Source organism: Cryptomeria japonica, chromosome 9 (assembly GCF_030272615.1).
Source record: "Cryptomeria japonica chromosome 9, Sugi_1.0, whole genome shotgun sequence".
In the NCBI taxonomy this organism is placed as follows: Eukaryota; Viridiplantae; Streptophyta; class Pinopsida; order Cupressales; family Cupressaceae; genus Cryptomeria; species Cryptomeria japonica.
In genome coordinates, this window is record NC_081413.1 from 202,117,615 (window position 1) to 202,136,189 (window position 18,575).

Sequence of the window (18,575 nt, forward strand, 5' to 3'; positions counted from 1 at the left end):
CCACCCATCCTTTTTTTTAGTTCACCTGTCACCACACCATCACACAATGCAAAATAATTGCCACCTCATCATCTCCTTTATAACTCCACCAATTTGTCACATTAATATTCCATCACTTTCCATAATGGATTCTACAGATGGTGATGTACAGACCCGCTCAAAGGTCGAGTTGAGCATTTCAAAAATCCTCCTAAATCTCACACCATTGCTCATCATTTAATGATATTGCAAATTTGGATAATATATCTTCTATAGAATTACCACCCCTCAAAACATGTGAGACTTTAAAATCATTAAAGGAATTTAAATAATTTCTTATTAATTTAGTATATTTATCGATTCTCCATGAGAAACTAGTATATGATATATATTAAAACTAAAGTTGAAAATTACAACTAATCCATAACAAACCAGTATATGACATATAACCACTCTCCAAAAATTAAATTAACTAAACCAAAAGATGACCAACCAATTATCGAGTGGTCTAAAAAGTGAAACAACCACATCAACCATAAGCTTAGAAAGGAAATACTCATGTAAGTCACATGTTCAAATACATAGATATAAACATAAAGATAACTAAGAAACAAGCTCTCTAAAACCTATATAATAAGGGGCTCTTGATCATCAAAGTTACCTTACATTAGGTAGGTCTTTTCCATCTTCCATTAGCTCCCAATTAGTGAGAGCGGTATCGTATAGTCTCCCTTCTTAGAGTATTCTTGTAATTGAGAATCTTCCATGCTCAATTAAAGCTAAGTACTCCTCAAAGGAGAGATGTCATGTGCTAGTAAAGGAATTTTATTATAATAATTGGTTGTCCATCCCTACCTTTAAGAGGATGTTAGAGAATGATAATCAAATGAAAATTGTCCTCCTTGGCTACCACTTAGAGGAGTCTATCTAGAAGGTTACCCAATGTGAAATGGATAGAAACCTCTTTAGTGACTAACACTTGTTGAAGGTTTTGTAAATGGGTTTGCAAGCTAAGTGGGTTTAACCTTGGAGGGAACTCCATGGTTAAGCGCACTTGAGTTGGAGTAGTACTAGGATGGGTGACCTCTCGGGAAGTCCCAATGCTTCACCCTTGTGAGCATCACCTAGATGCAATGAGTTCTTAGTAAACCATTCATTCTCATGAGAGATGGGTTCTTGTGAACCACTACTCGTGAAACATGGGTCAATGAATTTGACTAAAAAACTACACAGTCGAACCCTGATAGCAATATCATAGTTTGACTTGCTGTGGAAAATACCTGCTTCTTACATGAAAGATGCTAAGAGTGTGTGTTTCCATCTTATTGCTCTTGATGGAGAGATTTTACATGAAAAGATGAAGATGATAAGACCCTAATGATAATTCTTAGGGAATTTGCATAATGATCAGGTAGGGTTTAAAGATATTACACCTCAAGGGCCACTTTATTGGCCTAAAATAGTATCTACATGAGTACGTTAGAGACCATCGATAATTTGGAGCAAATGGTAAAATTATAATCTACAACAAAATTAACAAATTTATAGTAGAAATTCCTATCTTTTCATGGACAATTCTTTTTAAAAAATTGAATGCATGTTGTAGTTGAGAGAGTTGGTTAAATGTTTAACCCCATCTCCAATTTTTTTTTTAATCATGTAAATTTTTTATTGTAATTAAAAAATCATAAGTCAATTGCTAAATCTTTTATATATGAATGCAACACCACAAAAATATATTAGGTTTTCATACGTTTTTTGAGGTGATAAGTAGTAACTAGCTATAATGTATACCTCCTAAACAAATGAATCTTTCAATTATAATTGAGACTCTGCTATCAAAACACTTGCATAAAAATATATGTGCACTTTATCATGAAAACAAGAGACACATTATGTTTGGTTTTTGTTATTGATTAATTTGTGTATTTAGTGGAGATAATATTGTGAAATAATTTTTATTTTTATTGAGTTATTAGGATATAACCAATTGTGAACTTATATAGGTCAAAATTAAAGTCATGACAACATGATTTTTTACACTAACTCTATGTTTGACCACATTTTATTTGGTTCATATTTGTGATTTGTAGTTGAAGTGAAGGCTAGTGGCTATTAGATTGTATAAATAGTGCACTATTATAGTAATTGGAGTCATTAATTGTAGGCAACTTAGATTCTTTCACACTATTAAATAATATCACACTATTTCAATAAGCATAAATCAATTTTTGCAAACATTAAATTTAATATAGTTAGTGCATACTTAGAGAAAGTGTTTTTTTCTAGAAAATAATAATTTAAGAGTTAACATACCTAATTTTTATATTGATTTATCTTGCCACTTACAACATGGAAGGACTATTATGATGGCTATAATAATGTCTAAAGTCATTCAAACAACAACAAAATATTAATAGAGTTGAAATTTGAATCTCAAATAATTTTTTCTAATGTCATTTAAACAACAACAAAATATTAATAGAGTTTAAATATATTTATGCATACTTATATTTAGTGAAAGTATTTTTTGTAAAAAATAATAATTTAAAACTCAATAATGCAATAATATAGAAGAGGATTTTATTAAAAACATAATTAATTTTCATATTAGTTTACCTTGTCACTTTACAATATAGAAGAATTATCATGATGTCTATAATCATTCAAAACAATAACAAAATATTAATAGAGTTGAAATTTGAACCTCAAATTAATATTTGAATAAGAAATATTATTCATAGAGTTAACATTTTAACACACAAATTTAATGCATTGAAAAATGTAATAAAATTTAAATAATTATTTTATTTATATGCTAGATACTCTCAACATAAATCAATGAAAAAAAAAAAAAATAACATTTTCAAAATTATTAAATAAAAAAAAAATTATAACTATAAGATTGTTATTAAAATTAAAAATTTTATATAATGATTAGCTACCTAAATAATTTAAGGAAATTACAGAAAGGGACTAATAATAATATGAAGCTGATACTCGAATTGTACTCCCACTGCAGATAAATTCTAAAAGTAGTTGTGGCTATCTACTCCTTTTATTGGCGCAAGAAGGATAGTTTTTCAAAATTTGTACAAATATGAAAGGGAAGACTTCGGTGTCCCGTAAAATATTCTGAAGCACTGTACATAAAATAAACACCATTCTTTGATCTGTATTTTTCTATAATACGAACAGGGTATAGAGGTCACAAAATTTTTATATGACACGAAAATGGAGTGTCAGCCTACAACCGACAGCTGACGTCCAAATTTTAATGGGCTTTGAAAAAGTTTTGCTTTAAATCAGTGCCCATTTTCTTTACAAACAAATATGGCTGTCCGTACACAGTCCTCACACAGAGTAGTAAGAAGACTCAAGCCCTGGTCATTTATTTCACTTTAAGCAGAGACTCCAGGAGGTCAATAGTTAGAATCGCGGGAAGGCTCAATATGAGTTTAGATTGTTCTACTTCAGATCCTTCAATGCAGGTATGCTTTTGCTGAGAAACTAAAATAAGGGAAACTGATTCTAGTATTACATCATTCCGTAAATTAAAGATATCAGTAGATAACAAGGTGATATAAAGCTTGAAAAACAAAATTGAAAAAAATATAGGCTAGAATTTAGTGCTAGATAATCCCAAGAACTAAAGATGTTTCCAGAGATAGGAGTTTGAGAAACGGAAGTGCAAACCTTGGTTTAAAATAACATAAAGAAAAATTAGGTTTATTATATCATCCGAGAATAAGTGACCTTAATGAAGTCTAAAGCTGCGCTTAGTATGCTCTGCATGAAATTTGAACTTATGTTTGTGCGGATTTTTGAATTTTTTCGCTGTTCACTTTATTCCCTGAACGTGGATCAATATGCTCAGATGAGATGAGGTTTGGAAGGTGCTAGGGCAATCCAAACTATTCCTTATGATACATCTCCACGTCAAATTTCAGCCCAATCAGATAACCAAGTCAAAAGTTATGACCTCGCGAAGTCCATACATCATAGCTGGTCATTTCAAATAATTTAATCTTTTACCTAGTGACAAGTATGTGTCTAAACTTTCAAACTAGGCACCTAAGGTTTTATGTTTAAAGGAAAACCTTAGGACATCAATTGTTAAACATGGGCATCAAGTAGATTTATAATGTAATATCCCCTTCTTGATCTATTTCAATATACTAAAATTGATTGATATTCTTCAATTAACAAGTGTTTATTTATTTTCCTCATTAGATGATTATTTTTTTTTTTGTATTGATAATAGCGAATAAACTGGGGTACAAAAATTGGGAGTTTCTGATTTATCAGTAAGTCATAACTGTGCAAAATAAGATCTTCCTGTACATGCTACGTCTAACCAAGTTCTCCGCACAAAATATATGTCTGACTAATTACAACGGTTGTCTAATTACAAAAAGCTTGCCCATGGTGAATGCCTGGACTAAATCCAGGTGATCCATCCTGCAGGTCCTTCCATCCAAACTAGTCTGCGATCATCCAGCATCCTGGCAGATTGGATCATCTGCTGTCGCACCTGGTGGCCATTGCCCTTGATTTCTTCCATGAGAGCATCGAGGGCGTTCACAAATGGAGTTCTCTCAGCATTGGTTCTTCCCCATGTGTAGCCATGAGATAGCTCGAAGATGAATACTGTAGCGTGCCCATCTAATAGGAATCTCCAGAACTTCTCTTTGTTTAGTCTGAAAACCATGGTAACCTGCGAGCAGACAAAGTGGAGGGTGAGACTTTGAAAAGACTCAGTAAGGGCCCTTTCTTGCCCTTGAAATTTTTCTAAATTCCTAGCTTTCCATAAGTACCAAAGTATATCACCAGAAAGTAAATTCCAGAACATATTAGTATCTTTCTTAAGGCCTTTAATGCACCCTATAACAACATCAAGAATACAACTATGCAATGGAAGAGTAAATCCAAACATAAGCCAAATTTCCTTAGCAATAATGCAGTCAAAAAAAATGTGTCTATTGGACTCCTTGACTTTACAAATAGAGCATAGGTCCTCTTTTGTATAGTCAGATCTGATAGGGAGCTTATCAAGAAGTAAAAGCCATCTAAAGGTTTTTTTCCTCGGATCCAGTGGAGAACCCCAGAAAGCCTTAAGAATATTTCTCCATTGAGCACGCGAGAGGTCAGAGTACCAAATAGAGTTGAGATGGTTAAGGATGCTGAAGTCAAAGGAGAGGGTTTTATAAATAGAGAGAGGTTTTAGGTTCCCAATCGGGCTTCCATCAGACCAAACAAAGGAGAGAAAGCGGTTATCATCAACAATTCAAGTTTTGGGAGGCTGGAGGAGATTAAAAACATTGCACACGATGTTATAAGTTCTCTTATTAGATAAAGCCAGTTTAAATTTACTGGAGAGCTCATCCCATGGGATCAGATTTCCGTTAGCTATGATATCTTTAAGACAACAAATACCTTTGCTGGCCCTTTTTTGGCCGAGCACCCTTGAGTAAGGGCGAGAGGCTTACCGTTATGGGTTAAGTTCCACTAGATTGACCTTTCCCCAAAGACTTGATTATCTCGGCTGATCCAACCATTGCCAACACTAGACCTAATGGCTTCCCATGCTTTCCAGATGGTTTTAAAAATAGCAGAGCCTGCGGTAGAGACTGTAAAGGATCCAGCTAGCAGATCACTAATGGGGAGGAACTTCCAAGATTTAGCTTTCTTAGGAACCCCCAACCTAATATTATTGCGTATGAGCACTTTCCACGGTTCATTACCTTCAAGTGCATGAAAGATCCATTTGGCAGCCAATGTAGTCCCTTGGATTTTCAGATCCTTAAGACCCAGACCTCCAATAGATTTATCCATACAACACCATTCCCACTTGACAGAATGAGTTTTCTTGTGACCTCTTCCATCCGACCACAAAAAATCCCGGATGGTTTTCTGTATCTCATTGATTCGATAGTTATTGAACATCCATACAGACGCATAGTAAATACTGTAGGATGAAAGGATCTTTTGGCACACTTGCATTCTTCCTGCCAGTGATAGATAGTGCTTATTCCATTTGGAAAGTTTGGATTCAATCTTCCCCTTAATCCATGACCACATATCCTTAAGGCAGCGAGAGATAGCAAAAGGGATCCCGAGATATCTGACAATTGTATTTGGACCTCCCCACTAATACCCATAGGTAGAGAGCCAGTCTGGAGGTTTCTCAGTCCATCCGAGTAGGGTAGATTTGGATTGTGAGATCTTAGCCCTTGAGGCGTCACATAACAGAGAGAGCTTGGATGATAGAGCATTCAAATTCTCCTTTGATAATTCAAAAAATAGAGCAGTATCATCTGCAAATTGGATGTTGATCAGCTCTGAGTTATCTGGGAGGGAGATTCCCCTAACCTTAGGGGAGAGAGAGTTATCCCTAAGCAGATAAAACAGAGCATCGAAGGCTATCACAAAGAGAGCAGGGGCTAGAGGGCACCCCTAACGAATAGATCTACTGAACTCGAAGGGCTGAGAAATCAGACCATTTACTTCTACCTGGGCATGAGCATCCCTAAGAAGGACCTTAACAAATTGGCAAAAGATCTCGGGAAACCCAAAGGCTTGGAGCATAGTGGAGATAAAACCCCATTCAATCCTGTCATAGGCCTTTTCAAAGTCCAACAAGAACATGGCCACCTTTTGATCTGAAACTCTAGCCCATTCCATGGCCTCCTAGCTTGTAATAAGATTTTCCAAAATGTATCTCCCCTTAATGAAACCGGTTTGGGTGGAGCAGATAAATTTAGGTAAGATATTTTCGAGCCTTAAGGCAAGCATCTTAGCAAGAATCTTATAAGAGATATTGAGTAGAGTAGTAGGGTGCCAGTTCTTGATTAGAGCCTTGTCCCCTTCTTTGGGAATAAGCTTGATCAGACCTCTATTGATGTTAATTCCCAGAGACCTTGACGTGATGGCTTCATTATAGACCTCAAGAAGATCATCAGCAACCCATGCGATATTAGCCTTATAGAATTCAATGGTAAGCCCATCTGGCCTTGGGGCTTTGTCATTATGAAGGGAATTAATGGCTTTAATAATTCCCTCAGATGAGAAGGGTTTACTAAGAGAATTAAACTCATCGGGAGATACAAGCTTAGGGATAAGAGCCCCACATTTGACCCTAGCAGTCCTGGATGCAGGAGAGTCCTCATAGGAGAACAACAGCTCATAGAAGTTGAGGAACTCACTCATGATTTCCTCATCAACAGAAATTTCCTTACCATCCACCCACAGTTTGTCAATCCTTTCCTTACATTGTTTTTGTTTCAAAAGGTTGAAAAATAACTTAGAACCTTTGTCTCCTTGAGAGAGCCAGAGCATCCTGGCTCTGGTTTGGGCACTTAGTGCTTTTTGAAGGACTTGTTCCGCATTGTGCAGATTAGAGGATAGAACAAGCTCAACCTGCTTGGCATCTTTGGCCTTCTTTTTGCCAATGGTGCCAAGGATCTTCTGCCAACTTTTAACCAAGGTATCCCATTTATTGATATAGGAGCCAATAGAGGGATTCCACTTATTAACTTACTATATGGATAGCAGCAAGAGCGTCCTGGTCTTTGAGGAGACTGCTGTTAAGAATGAACTTACCACCAGTCTTACTATGGGGTTTGTTCGCGCTCCTAGTGACAATTTCAACAAAGATGGGGTGATGGTCAGAGAGGGAGGAGGGTTTGACCACCACCGGGCAGTCTTGGTGATCCAGGATAAAGGAGAAGAAATCTTTATTAGTGTAGAATCTATCTAGTCTGGAGTAGATTCTGTTACCAACTTTCTGGAAATTGCACCAAGTAAACCAAATGCCCTTATGAACATGTTTTAATCCTTCCAATGGGTCAAACAACCTCTTCATGTTTTTCATTCTATCCCAATGAGGCTTTTCCCCGCCTTTCCACTCAATAGCAGCACCTCCTGATTTGTCATCCTTGTGCTCGACCATATTGAAATCACCCCCCAGAATCCATGGAATATCAGGAAGAGAGGCAATCCATTTCCAGACCTCAGATCTATCTCTGTAGTCATTGGGGGCATAGATGGTGCATAGCCTGAAGGAAGAGTCTCCATGTTGGAAAGTTACCCAAACAGCTCTATTGCAAGGGGAGACTCCAGAGCAAAGGATAGAGTTTCGCCAATTAGGGTTAATAAGAATGGAAGCCCCTCCTTTGCCTTTCTCATGTTTAGTGAAAAATTTGAGGGAGTTCTTCCAAATAAAGTTCAGATTGATCTCCAAAGTAGAGTTAATTGCTTTAACTTCCTGAAGTAGGACAAAGTCCAAATCCTTATGATTATTAAGCAATCTTTTCACCATATATTTCCTGTCAGGGGATTCTAGCCTCCGGATATTCTAGGATAGACATTTCATGGAGAACAATCAGTTATTTATCATTCTTGTTAGCCTTGAAGCTGTTAAAGCATTTAGGGATACTCGCCTTTTGGTTAGATTTTTTATGCATGGGAGAGAGTTTGTTTTTAGAGCCTAACGACCTCCCTCTTTTCCTTCTGGTGAGTGCTTCACCCACAGAAATTTCCTCATTTGGGTTGTTTGTATCCTTTAATTCCTCACCATTAATGGTCGACAAGTTGGATCTCAATTCAGTTTCCACCTCAGACTCATGAATGTCCACTGAGGAGGCATCTTCCGGGGAATCATCCTCAGACATTCCTGTCTCAGGAGAGCAAAGGGTTCTAGTATTGACAATCGTTGGAGCAGCGGGGATAATCTCATAAAGGACATTATCATCATCAATCAAGGAATTTGCTTTCACAGGAACAAGGGTCGGGGAAGTAATGAGGATAGAATGAGGGGAGCAACCCTCATGCCCTGGAGGATCCAACGAATCATTCTGTACTAATGTCGGATCGGATGGATTATCCCAAGCTTGGGATTGACTAGTTGTAAGAACAGATTGAGGATCACAGAGGGCAGGGGGGTTGTAGCCCTATTCCTATTAACATCACCCCCACGATCAATTCCCTTAAAAGTCCTAACTATTGACTTGACATGAGAGTCCTTGCCAGGGCTGGTCATTGCCAGAGTCTCCGGAGGGGTTCTAGGCCCTTCTACCTCGGAGCCTGGTTTGGCAGAATGAGAATTTTGGTGTCCTCTGGCCCTAATTTTTTCCAGGGCCAGTTGTTGGGCATTCTTCTTTTTAGACCTCTTATTTTTCCTTGAGACCACTTGAAAGCCAGAGTCTTCGATTCCATCCATCTGGGAGACGGCTGCAGAAACCGCCGAGTGGGGGGGGCGGTTCTGCATTGAAGGGGCCGAAGTCGGTATTATTTTCAAAGTTAAGGGGATCAACAAGTTGAACCTTTGGGAAACTAGCCACTGCATTATTGATGGCCTTGCTGAGAAAGTCCAATTTATCTCTAAGAGACGGTTCTTCTGAAGGTTTAGATGATGAATTGGGTTGAGCAGGGCCACCTTTATTCGCATCGGTCCCATGCGGGTTAACATTGGGCTTAGACCTATTCGAGAGAATAGGGCAAGATCACCTGATGTGCCCTTCCCTTCTACGTAGGAAGCATGAGTTCAGACCACTTAGGGTTTCCAGAATGCAGGTGAAGGATTCATCCCGCAGTTTGATATAGAGAAATCTGGGTATGTCAACTCCCGGATTGATAGAAATCAAGTCTCTGGCATCCAGGTTGGTGACAAGATTTGTAGAGTGATCAACTCTAACCACTTTTTCTATCGGATTAGGAACTTGCGGAATGAAATTCCAAAAAATGGGAGGTAAATTTTTAATTAGAAGCCACCGAGGGCAAGAAATAGCCAGAATTTCTTCATGGCGGACTTTGATGAGAGCTCCTTCATGGCCCCCTGAGGTGTGGCGGACTTTAAGGATGGCTCCTCCATCACTTGGGCGGACTTTAGCCTTTCCTCCTCTTGCTTGGGCGGACTTTGGAAGGCTCTCCACATTGACCTCTTAGACCTTGGCGGACTTTGGAGTGAGGACCTTCATGGCCCTTTTACCCTTTGCGGACTTTAGAGCGTGCTCCCATGTGACCTCCCCAGACATGGCGGACTTCAGGGTGAGCACCCACACAGCCTCCTAAGGCATGGCGGACTTCAGGCAAGGCTCCTTCATGGCCTCTCTTGCATCGTGGTGGGGTTTGAACCTGCAAAAATACTTCAAAACCCTTGTTAGCCAGACTTAGAATAATTTTCAGAGAAATTTCAAAATTTCACAGTTTAGTCTAATTTAATCGGATTAACTTGAAATTTGAAAACCATGCCTAGGTGGATCATCTAAAGCAGCAAAAAGCCTAAAATCTAGGGATTTAGCTTTTTAGGTTGAAACTTGGAATTTTCGAGTTCCGGTCGAAGTTGGTCAGTGGTACAAGTGTAAACCCTAGGTTTGCATCCCGAAAAAGCAAAAAGCCTAAAATCTAGGGATTTAGCTTTTTAGGTCGAAACTTGGAATTTTTGAGTTCCGGTCAAAGCTGGTCAGTGGTACAAGTGTAAACCCTAGGTTTGCATCCCGAAAAAGCAAAAAGCAGACATCCCTAAAAAATAAGAAAAACTTTCTAAAAATAGCCATACCGGGGATCGGGCTGAAAGTGCCAAAAACAAAACTTCCTAAAAAATAGGAAAAAGCAAAAAAGCAAACTTCCTAAAAATAGAAAGTTGTCCAAATTCGTCCAAATCAATTGCGATCTTCGTCCTTTGGCCTCTCTAAACACTCTGGTTGTGTTCACACTTCGGAATCACATAACTTGCAAAAACTAACTTTCACTTGTCAGGGCCTGAAATGCTCTGAACTGGGCAAGGCTTGGTGAAACTGCATCAAAAGGTCACAGGACGCTAACAAAGCCCTAGAAAGCAGGAAAATCAGAGGGTCCCTAGTAGCAATGGGGCGATGTGTGGAAAAAGGTCACAGCAGAGCTCTAAATTGAACTGCTAAAAATAGTCATCTGAGTGAACACAGGATCCTGCCAAAATAATACTGCCAGAAATAACCACTGAGTTGAGTTGCAGAACCCTTGCCAAAAATAGCACTGCCAAAAATAGTACTTACTATAAATAACATACTGCTAAAAATAGTAAGTGTTTCCAAAGTGATTTTTACCACATTTTGAGCAACTGCCAGTCTTACTAAAAATAGTAAGTCTCGAAAAGGTCCTCAAATTGGTTTGCATATTATACCATCGCAGAGCTCACAGAAAACCCAGAGAACTCAATTGCTTCTACCCCCCACTTACTAAAAATAGTAACTCAAACAAACTCCATAACTTGCTATGCATGTACCCTCATTGTGAAGCTTTCTGAAAACCCAGAAGGAATCCGGAACCCAAACTGACAAATTCCAACATGCAAGGCTTCGAAAATGCAAAAACATCCTCCCAGAGATAGGAAACCCTAATTTCTGCTTCCGACTAGCCTACGGGTCTCCGGAATAGGCTAACGGTCCCCAAAACAAACTAGAGTGGAAAAGGGGACATTACATTTGCTGATTGTAAGCTACAGTTGTTGCAGATGTGTGTTGTGGATGAGGTGGTGTTGTTATGTTGTTAAGTGGTTGTCATTGATGTCAACATACTCAACATATTGGTTGGCATTGATGTCTTTGTTGATTCTTGGTGTTGGTGATCCAGAATATGTGTTCCCGGAATCCTTGGTGCTCCGGAAGATGTGTGAAATGTTCCCCTTAGTTTTTTTCAAATTTTAAATACAATAATCTCACCCATTAGCGTTAGCAAGATGAAATATTGAGAGCAATACATGTTGGCGGTTGGACCAACCACTTCAACTTTTCAGCGGGATAATGAAATAGTGGAATTTAAACAACAACTTGGCGGTATAACCAGCCAATATCAAAGCCAAGAAGACTGAAATTAAACAAGACAATCACTGAACCACCTATTCGGCGAGAGGACTGGAAATAACAAACTATCACTCAACCACTTATTCAGCAGGAGGACAGGAGTATAAAATAGAATAGAGATAGGTGGCAAGCCACCCTCTTCCACTTGTGCAGTGGGCGATACAAGAAGTATAGTGCAGAAATAAAATGGAGTGTTTTAGTACTACTGAATACAACCTTACAATGGCAACTCTACAAAATACTTGTCAGCACATCAAGAATCAATCTCTAAGAGATACAAGAAGATACTCCAAGAAGCGACAAACATGAATACTAGAAAATACAAGCCAAAAAAAACACTTTACCAAATTTGAAATAACACACCAACAACACCAAAAACCAAACCAGCAGCACTGCGAAGTCCGTATCTCCTTCAAGACACCTCCGAACAGCTCCAAGTTAGTGGCAAATGAGAGCTAGGAAGGGGATGCCCAAGTCTCAAACAACAAACTAATCCAAACAACTTTCAAACTTTAATGCACCCATCCCAAGGTCACTTCCTGCATGGTACAACCTGCCTGGAGAGGGGTGATCTGCCTTAAAAATCTAGCTCTTCGCTATAATTCATGAAACTTAACAAAAAGGGATGCCTAGCAGAGAGGAATCCAACGAGCCAATACCTAGAATGATCAGACAATCAGGCAAGGAGATATGATCGAATAACTGCTTCAGCCATGGACAAACCAGCAACATACAAAATCACACTAACACTCAGAAGAAAAATGAAAATACAACAACAAAATCCATCTCAATGTAGCTCATTCTATTCCTCTGGATGAGAATTATGCTCTCCAACAATTAGGTGCTATCTCTCAAGCACGAAACTGGCACAAGCTAGGAAGCGCTCAACTTCGAAGCACAAGTCTGGCACAAATTTGGCAGCACTTCGTTACAAATATTCATGGATACCAAAACAAGAGCCTGACACACTTATTTATAACCTTGGTGTCTCCACATTCAAATTCACATTCCCTCCAAATGGACGCCAAACCCAAATGCAAACTAATTTCACCTTAATTTGAATTTTGTATTTCATTTCCCCTGCTTTTCCAAGTCGACCTTCACATAGAAGCAAATACATTTTATAAAAGTGACAATAAAATCATAATGTGGCGTCTAAGGAGATAAGTCAAATATATTATAAATTAACTTATTTCTCCATAAGCCATCCTTCTCGCCTTATTAATATTTCACTTTACGAAGTATTTTTCCTCAACAATAAATTGCCCAAACCTTATGACATAAAATAATACTTTATTACCTCAAGCCGTTCCATTAAGTCATAATAAAAAATACATGTCATATGCCTAGGCCAAGGGGGGGCATTAAAAAATATTAAAAATACTTTTCCCATGTGTTCAACAATTGCCATAGTGGTTGAAGGCTAAAAGTACTGAAAAAAAGCACTAATAGAAATAGCCTCTGAACTGGACCACTGAAACCTGCCAAAAATAGCACTGCCAAAAATAACACTTACAAATAGCGTACTGCTAAAATAGTAAGTGTGTTCAAATGCATTTTAACCACATTCTGAGTAGTGGTTGTAACTTACTAAAAATAGTAAGTATGGAAAAGTCTTCATATTCATTTGCATGTCACACAATCGCGAAGCTCTCTGAAAACCCAGAAAAATAAGCTATCCTTGTCCTCACTTACTAAAAATAGAAAGTATACCAAATTTCACTGATTGCTACGCATGTACCATCATTGTGAAACTTTCTGAAAACCCAGAAGGAATCCAGAATCAAAACTGTAAAACTCCAACATGCAAGCCACCAAAATTGCCAAAACATCCTCCTAGAAAAATAGGAAACCCAAATTCTGCCTCTGACTGACCAATAGGTCTCGGGATTGGCCAACAATCCCCAAAACAAACTTGAGCGGAAAAGGGGACATTACAATGTATTGGTGATCTGGATATTTCAAGTTATTGGATATGGTGTTGATCGATGATATTCATGTGTATCTTGGTCCTATTCTTATCTTTGTTGCTTTGGGTGATGGTATTTGGGTTTGGATTCAGTTCGGAATTCGAGGATGTGAAGCGACTTGTGGTGTAGTGTGTGTATCATAATTTTTGGTTCCAGAATGTGTACTGATTGTAACGTGTTGATCTGACCGTTGATGTGTGTTGTGGTGTGGTCTACTACTCATTCCTTCCCACCATTAGAATGTTTAGTGTTGACCTATTTTAGATCCCTTTCTTGGCCGACTTGGAAGATTATGCTTCCCGAAAGATAGTATATATATGAGGATGATTTGATTGAGTTAGATATAGAAAAAATGTGACATTGTTTTGAAGATATTTGAGATTGGAAAGGAAAGATCTGACTGTTGGTGATGTGAGTGAGTGTGTTGGTTTTGAGACATCGGAAGTAGTTCGGCTTGTGCTGATTGTGTTTCAGTGGTGGATTCTTTCTTCGGTAGTTAGCCTTTTTTTGGGTAGTGAGCCCACCTGTAGTGAGCATTCTGGTAGTGAGTCACCATTGTAAAAATCACCTTAACCGATGTTTATATTGAGAACTAACATTCTCCGTGGTTTTTCCCTTCTTGGGTTTTCCATGTCATATCTGGTGTTACTTGTGCAATCTGTTGTATGTTTATGTTTTCTTGCTAAAGCTGTGTTAATGAATTCTGTTGGTTTGGATCAGGTAGTGAGAAGGATAAAAGAAATTATTTTAAGTTTCCAACTAATTCACCCCCCCTCTCAGTTACCCTGATATTCAACAATTGGTATCAGAGCTTTGGTTCCTTGGAGAAGAGCTTAACCGCTTGAGGTAGATCCTAATTCGATGGCACATAAATTGACTATTTCTATTTTTGAAGGATTTGACTATAATTTTTGGAAAGTGAAGATGAGAGGCTACCTAATTTCTTTGGGATACAACACTTGGAAAGCAGTGGAAGCTAAGTATGTTCAACCGGCAAATGGTCTTACCACTCTTGATGAGATTCAAACTTATGAAGAGAATGAAAAGGCAAGGTATGCTATCTTTAGTGCTTTAACTAAGACTGAATTGACAAAGGTTTTTTCATTAAATAGTACTTATGAGGTCTGCGAAAAGTTGAGAGATATCTATGAAGGAAATGACAAAGTTAAATTATCAAAGAAGCTAACAGCTAAGTGCAAATATGAGAATTTGAAAATGGAGGAAGGAGAGGACATAACTAGCTATTTTCAGAAGGTTGATAGTGTGGTAAATGAAATCAGAGAGCTTGGTGGCACTTTGTTAGATGAAGATATAATTGAGAAGATCTTGATGTCCCTACCAGAAAGTTATAGTGACAAGATTTCGGCTATTGAAGAAACCTATGATCCAAAGGAGTTCACTATAGAGCAGCTATATGGAACTCTATCAACATTTGAGATAAGGAAGTTTGGAAAAGACAAGCCTAAGAGTGAATCTGCATTTAAAGCGTCTAAGGAAGATCTGGAAGATGTAAGTTCAGATGAGATTGAAGTGAGCTTTGTGAGGAAATTGAAGAAAGGCACCGACAAATACAAAGGTATGTTCCCCCTTAAATGTTTTAGATGTGGAAAGATTGGTCATATTGCTACTAGGTGTCTGGAAAAGAATTCAAGACAAAAATCTAGAGAAAATAAAGGAAAATTCAATATGAGAGCTTATTATGTCAAAGATGATGTTGGCATTTCGGATGATGAGTCAGATTATGAAGATGGTGATTGCTTATTCTTGGTAGAAAGAGATGTTCCTAAGATTGATATTCCTAGGACTGCTGCTACTGCTTTACATGCTAGAAGAGAAAGAAATGAATGGCTTATTGATAGTGGATGTTCAAATCATATGAGTAGTGACAAGAGTAAGTTTGTGAAACTTTTTAACTATGATGGTGGTATTGTTAGGTTCGGAGATGATCAAACATCAGAAATTGTGGGAATCAATGTTTACTATGTGAAGGGTTTGCATCATAATCTTGTAAGTGTTGGACAAATGTGCGAAAATGGCTACAATGTTGTCTTTCAGGATGATGGTTGTGAGATCCGGAAAGGATCCGGAATTGTTATTGCAGTAGGGAAAAGGACTGGCGGAAACATGTATTTGCTAGAAGGAGCTACGAAGCATTGTTTGTTGTCTCAGATCAATGATAGCTGGCTTTGGCAGCGGAGGATATGTCATATCAATTTTGGCAACTTAGTGAAGATCAGTTCAATAAGTGCAGCGAGAGACTTACCGAGACTGACCAAACCGAATAACAATGTGCGGAGAATATCAAGTTGGAAAACTGACAAGAGAAACTTATAGAGGAAAAGATCATTCATCCACCAGATTGTTGGATCTAGTGCATACAGATCTATGTGGTCCGATCAAGACAAGGAGTATACAAGGTGAGGGGTATTTCTTGTTATTGATTAATGATTATTCTAGAATGTCATGGGTTGCATTGGGTGATGGTGTTTGGGTTCAGATTAAGTCCGAAATTCGAGGATGTGAAGCGGCTTGTGGTGTAGCGTGTCTATCATAATTTTTGGGTCTGAAATTTGTACTGATCGTAACGTGTTGATCTGACCATTGATTTGTGTTGTAGTGTGGTCTACTACTCATTCCTTCCCACCATCGGAATGTTTAGTGTTGACCTATTTTAGATCCCTGTCTTGGTCGACTTGGAAGATTATGCTTCCTGGAAGACAGTATATATATGAGGATGATCTAATTGAGTTAGATATAGAAAAAGTGTGACATTGTTTTGAAGATATGTGAGATTGGAAAGGAAAGATTTGACTCTTGGTGATGTGAGTTAGTGTGTTGGTTTTGAGACACCGGAAGTAGTTCGGCTTGTGCAGATTGTGTTTTAGTGGTGGATTCTTTCTTCGGTAGTGAGCCTTTTTCTGGGTAGTGAGCATTTTGGCAGTGAGCATTTTGGCAGTGAGCCACCTTTGTAAAAATGTAATGGAGACCCTAGAATGCCCAAAAACTAAACCAACTGCTGATAGGAATTTAGTCAAACAATTTGCATCCAACTCCTTATTTCTCCGTTTAATGTTTAAATCCCCTTATAGCTTCGGAAATGAAATGTTTGTTTGTTTTTAAGTCTTTGCATAGATTTGAAATCACATAACATGAACTAGAAGGAAATTACAATAATATGCAACACGAAGATTGAACTACTGCTAATATGATATTATTTCCAGAATTATTAAAATCAAATACATAGCAGATTTTTCAACTCACTAAATACTCCAGAATTTTTGACATAATATTCGAGCAATGACTTCCCATCTTGTTGCTACAGTAACATGAATAGTGCCGTGCTACAGTAACGTGAATAGTGTTGCGCTACAGTAGTGTGAATAGTGCCGTGCTACAACAACGTGAATAGTGTTGCGCTATAGTGTTGCTACAGTATTAATTAGTCTTCAATCAGTCCAATATCTTCATAAAATCATCCCTTTAGAATGGCATAAGCATTGGTCAAGAAGTGGAGAAGGTATGAGCAAAACACCAAATCTGCCTGTAGCTGGAGATGCACCCAATCTGCCTGTTAATGAAGCTGATAGAAATGGATTCCAAAGGCCAAACCCCAAGGGAATGACGTCTAGAATGTCACAAGAGAGGATAGACATCCTCTAATGCCAAGAATGGATCTGCAACTCACACATCAATTTCTTCTCATATTCAACATGCTGAATGAAGCCACAAAAGCTTCCTTTTATTCTTTCTCCAAGGGTCGACCCAACTCACTTGAGCAATGTGGGATAAAAGATGTGCAATATAAAACATATTAAAATACTCACTTATGTCTCCCTTGGGTGCCCATTTGATTTGCACACATCCCCATAAAATAAATATTAAAGTAACACTTTAATATTTTACAATTAAATTAAATGTTACTTTAATAACACTTCAGGCATTAAAATATATTAGCAATCGGACTCCGAATAGCGCGAGTGATAGCTCGTCGGAAGTCTCTCGTCGAGGAGTATCGAATCCAATCACGAAAACTAGCCTCCGTTGTGTCCTGCTGACTTACTAAAAATAGTAAGTATGCCTGAAACTAAGTAAATCAACTCCGTTTTGGCCCAAATTGGAAATGACTTGGCCAAAACACTCCAGGATCCCCTTAAACCCTTCGTTAGCCGTCGGGACCATGTAGAGCTAGGCTAACGCACATACACTTGGTCAACTGCTCAAGTGGGGACATTACAGTTCGCCCCCCTTGAAATTGCTTGTCCTCAAGCAATCTCACTCCAGCCTACTGTATCACATGCTCATTCTCCCATTTAGCATCTTCCTCCGGCAGGTCTTTCCATCTGACCAAATACTCCTTCACTGTCCTGTTTCTGAGTTTCCTCTCTCTGGTGTCCAGAATAGCCTCAGGTACTAACACGAGCTTCCCCTCCTCATCCAAAGGGGGTAAATCTGTAGAAGGTACTACACTCTGACCAATGGCTTTCTTAAGCTTAGACACATGAAATACATTGTGAACCCGACTGCCCTCTGGAAGCTCAAGCTCATAGGCGACTTCGCCCACTCTGCGAATCACCCTATATGGACCATAAAATCTAGGCTTCAGCTTCTCTGCTCTGCTCCTCTTGAGCGATGACTGCCTATATGGTTGTAGCCTCAAATACACCATGTCCCCCACCTCGAAACTGCGCTCTACCCTATGTTGGTCAGCATACAACTTCTGCTGATTTTGAGCCTGCTGTATATTCTCCTTGAGCGCTCTCAGGATATCCTGACTATCCTGGAACAG

At 38.5% G+C, this 18,575-nt stretch overlaps 1 protein-coding gene across 3 annotated transcripts in view; it reads left to right on the forward strand.

Annotated features, from left to right (window-relative positions):
- The first annotated feature begins 3,023 nt into the window (after window positions 1–3,023).
- Window positions 3,024–18,575, forward strand: part of LOC131038844 (uncharacterized) — a 210,206-nt gene continuing 194,654 nt past the window's right edge. Inside the window, exon 1 of one of the 3 annotated variants that reach the window (XM_057971400.2) lies at window positions 3,024–3,470. Coding sequence is in view for 2 of the 3 variants with exons in the window: in XM_059211236.1 (XP_059067219.1) it covers window positions 3,432–3,470 (39 nt within the window). In the remaining variant the exon portion in view is untranslated. The remainder of the gene's footprint in view (window positions 3,471–18,575) is intronic. The other 2 variants (XM_059211236.1, XM_059211237.1) reach the window with 2 other exon arrangements.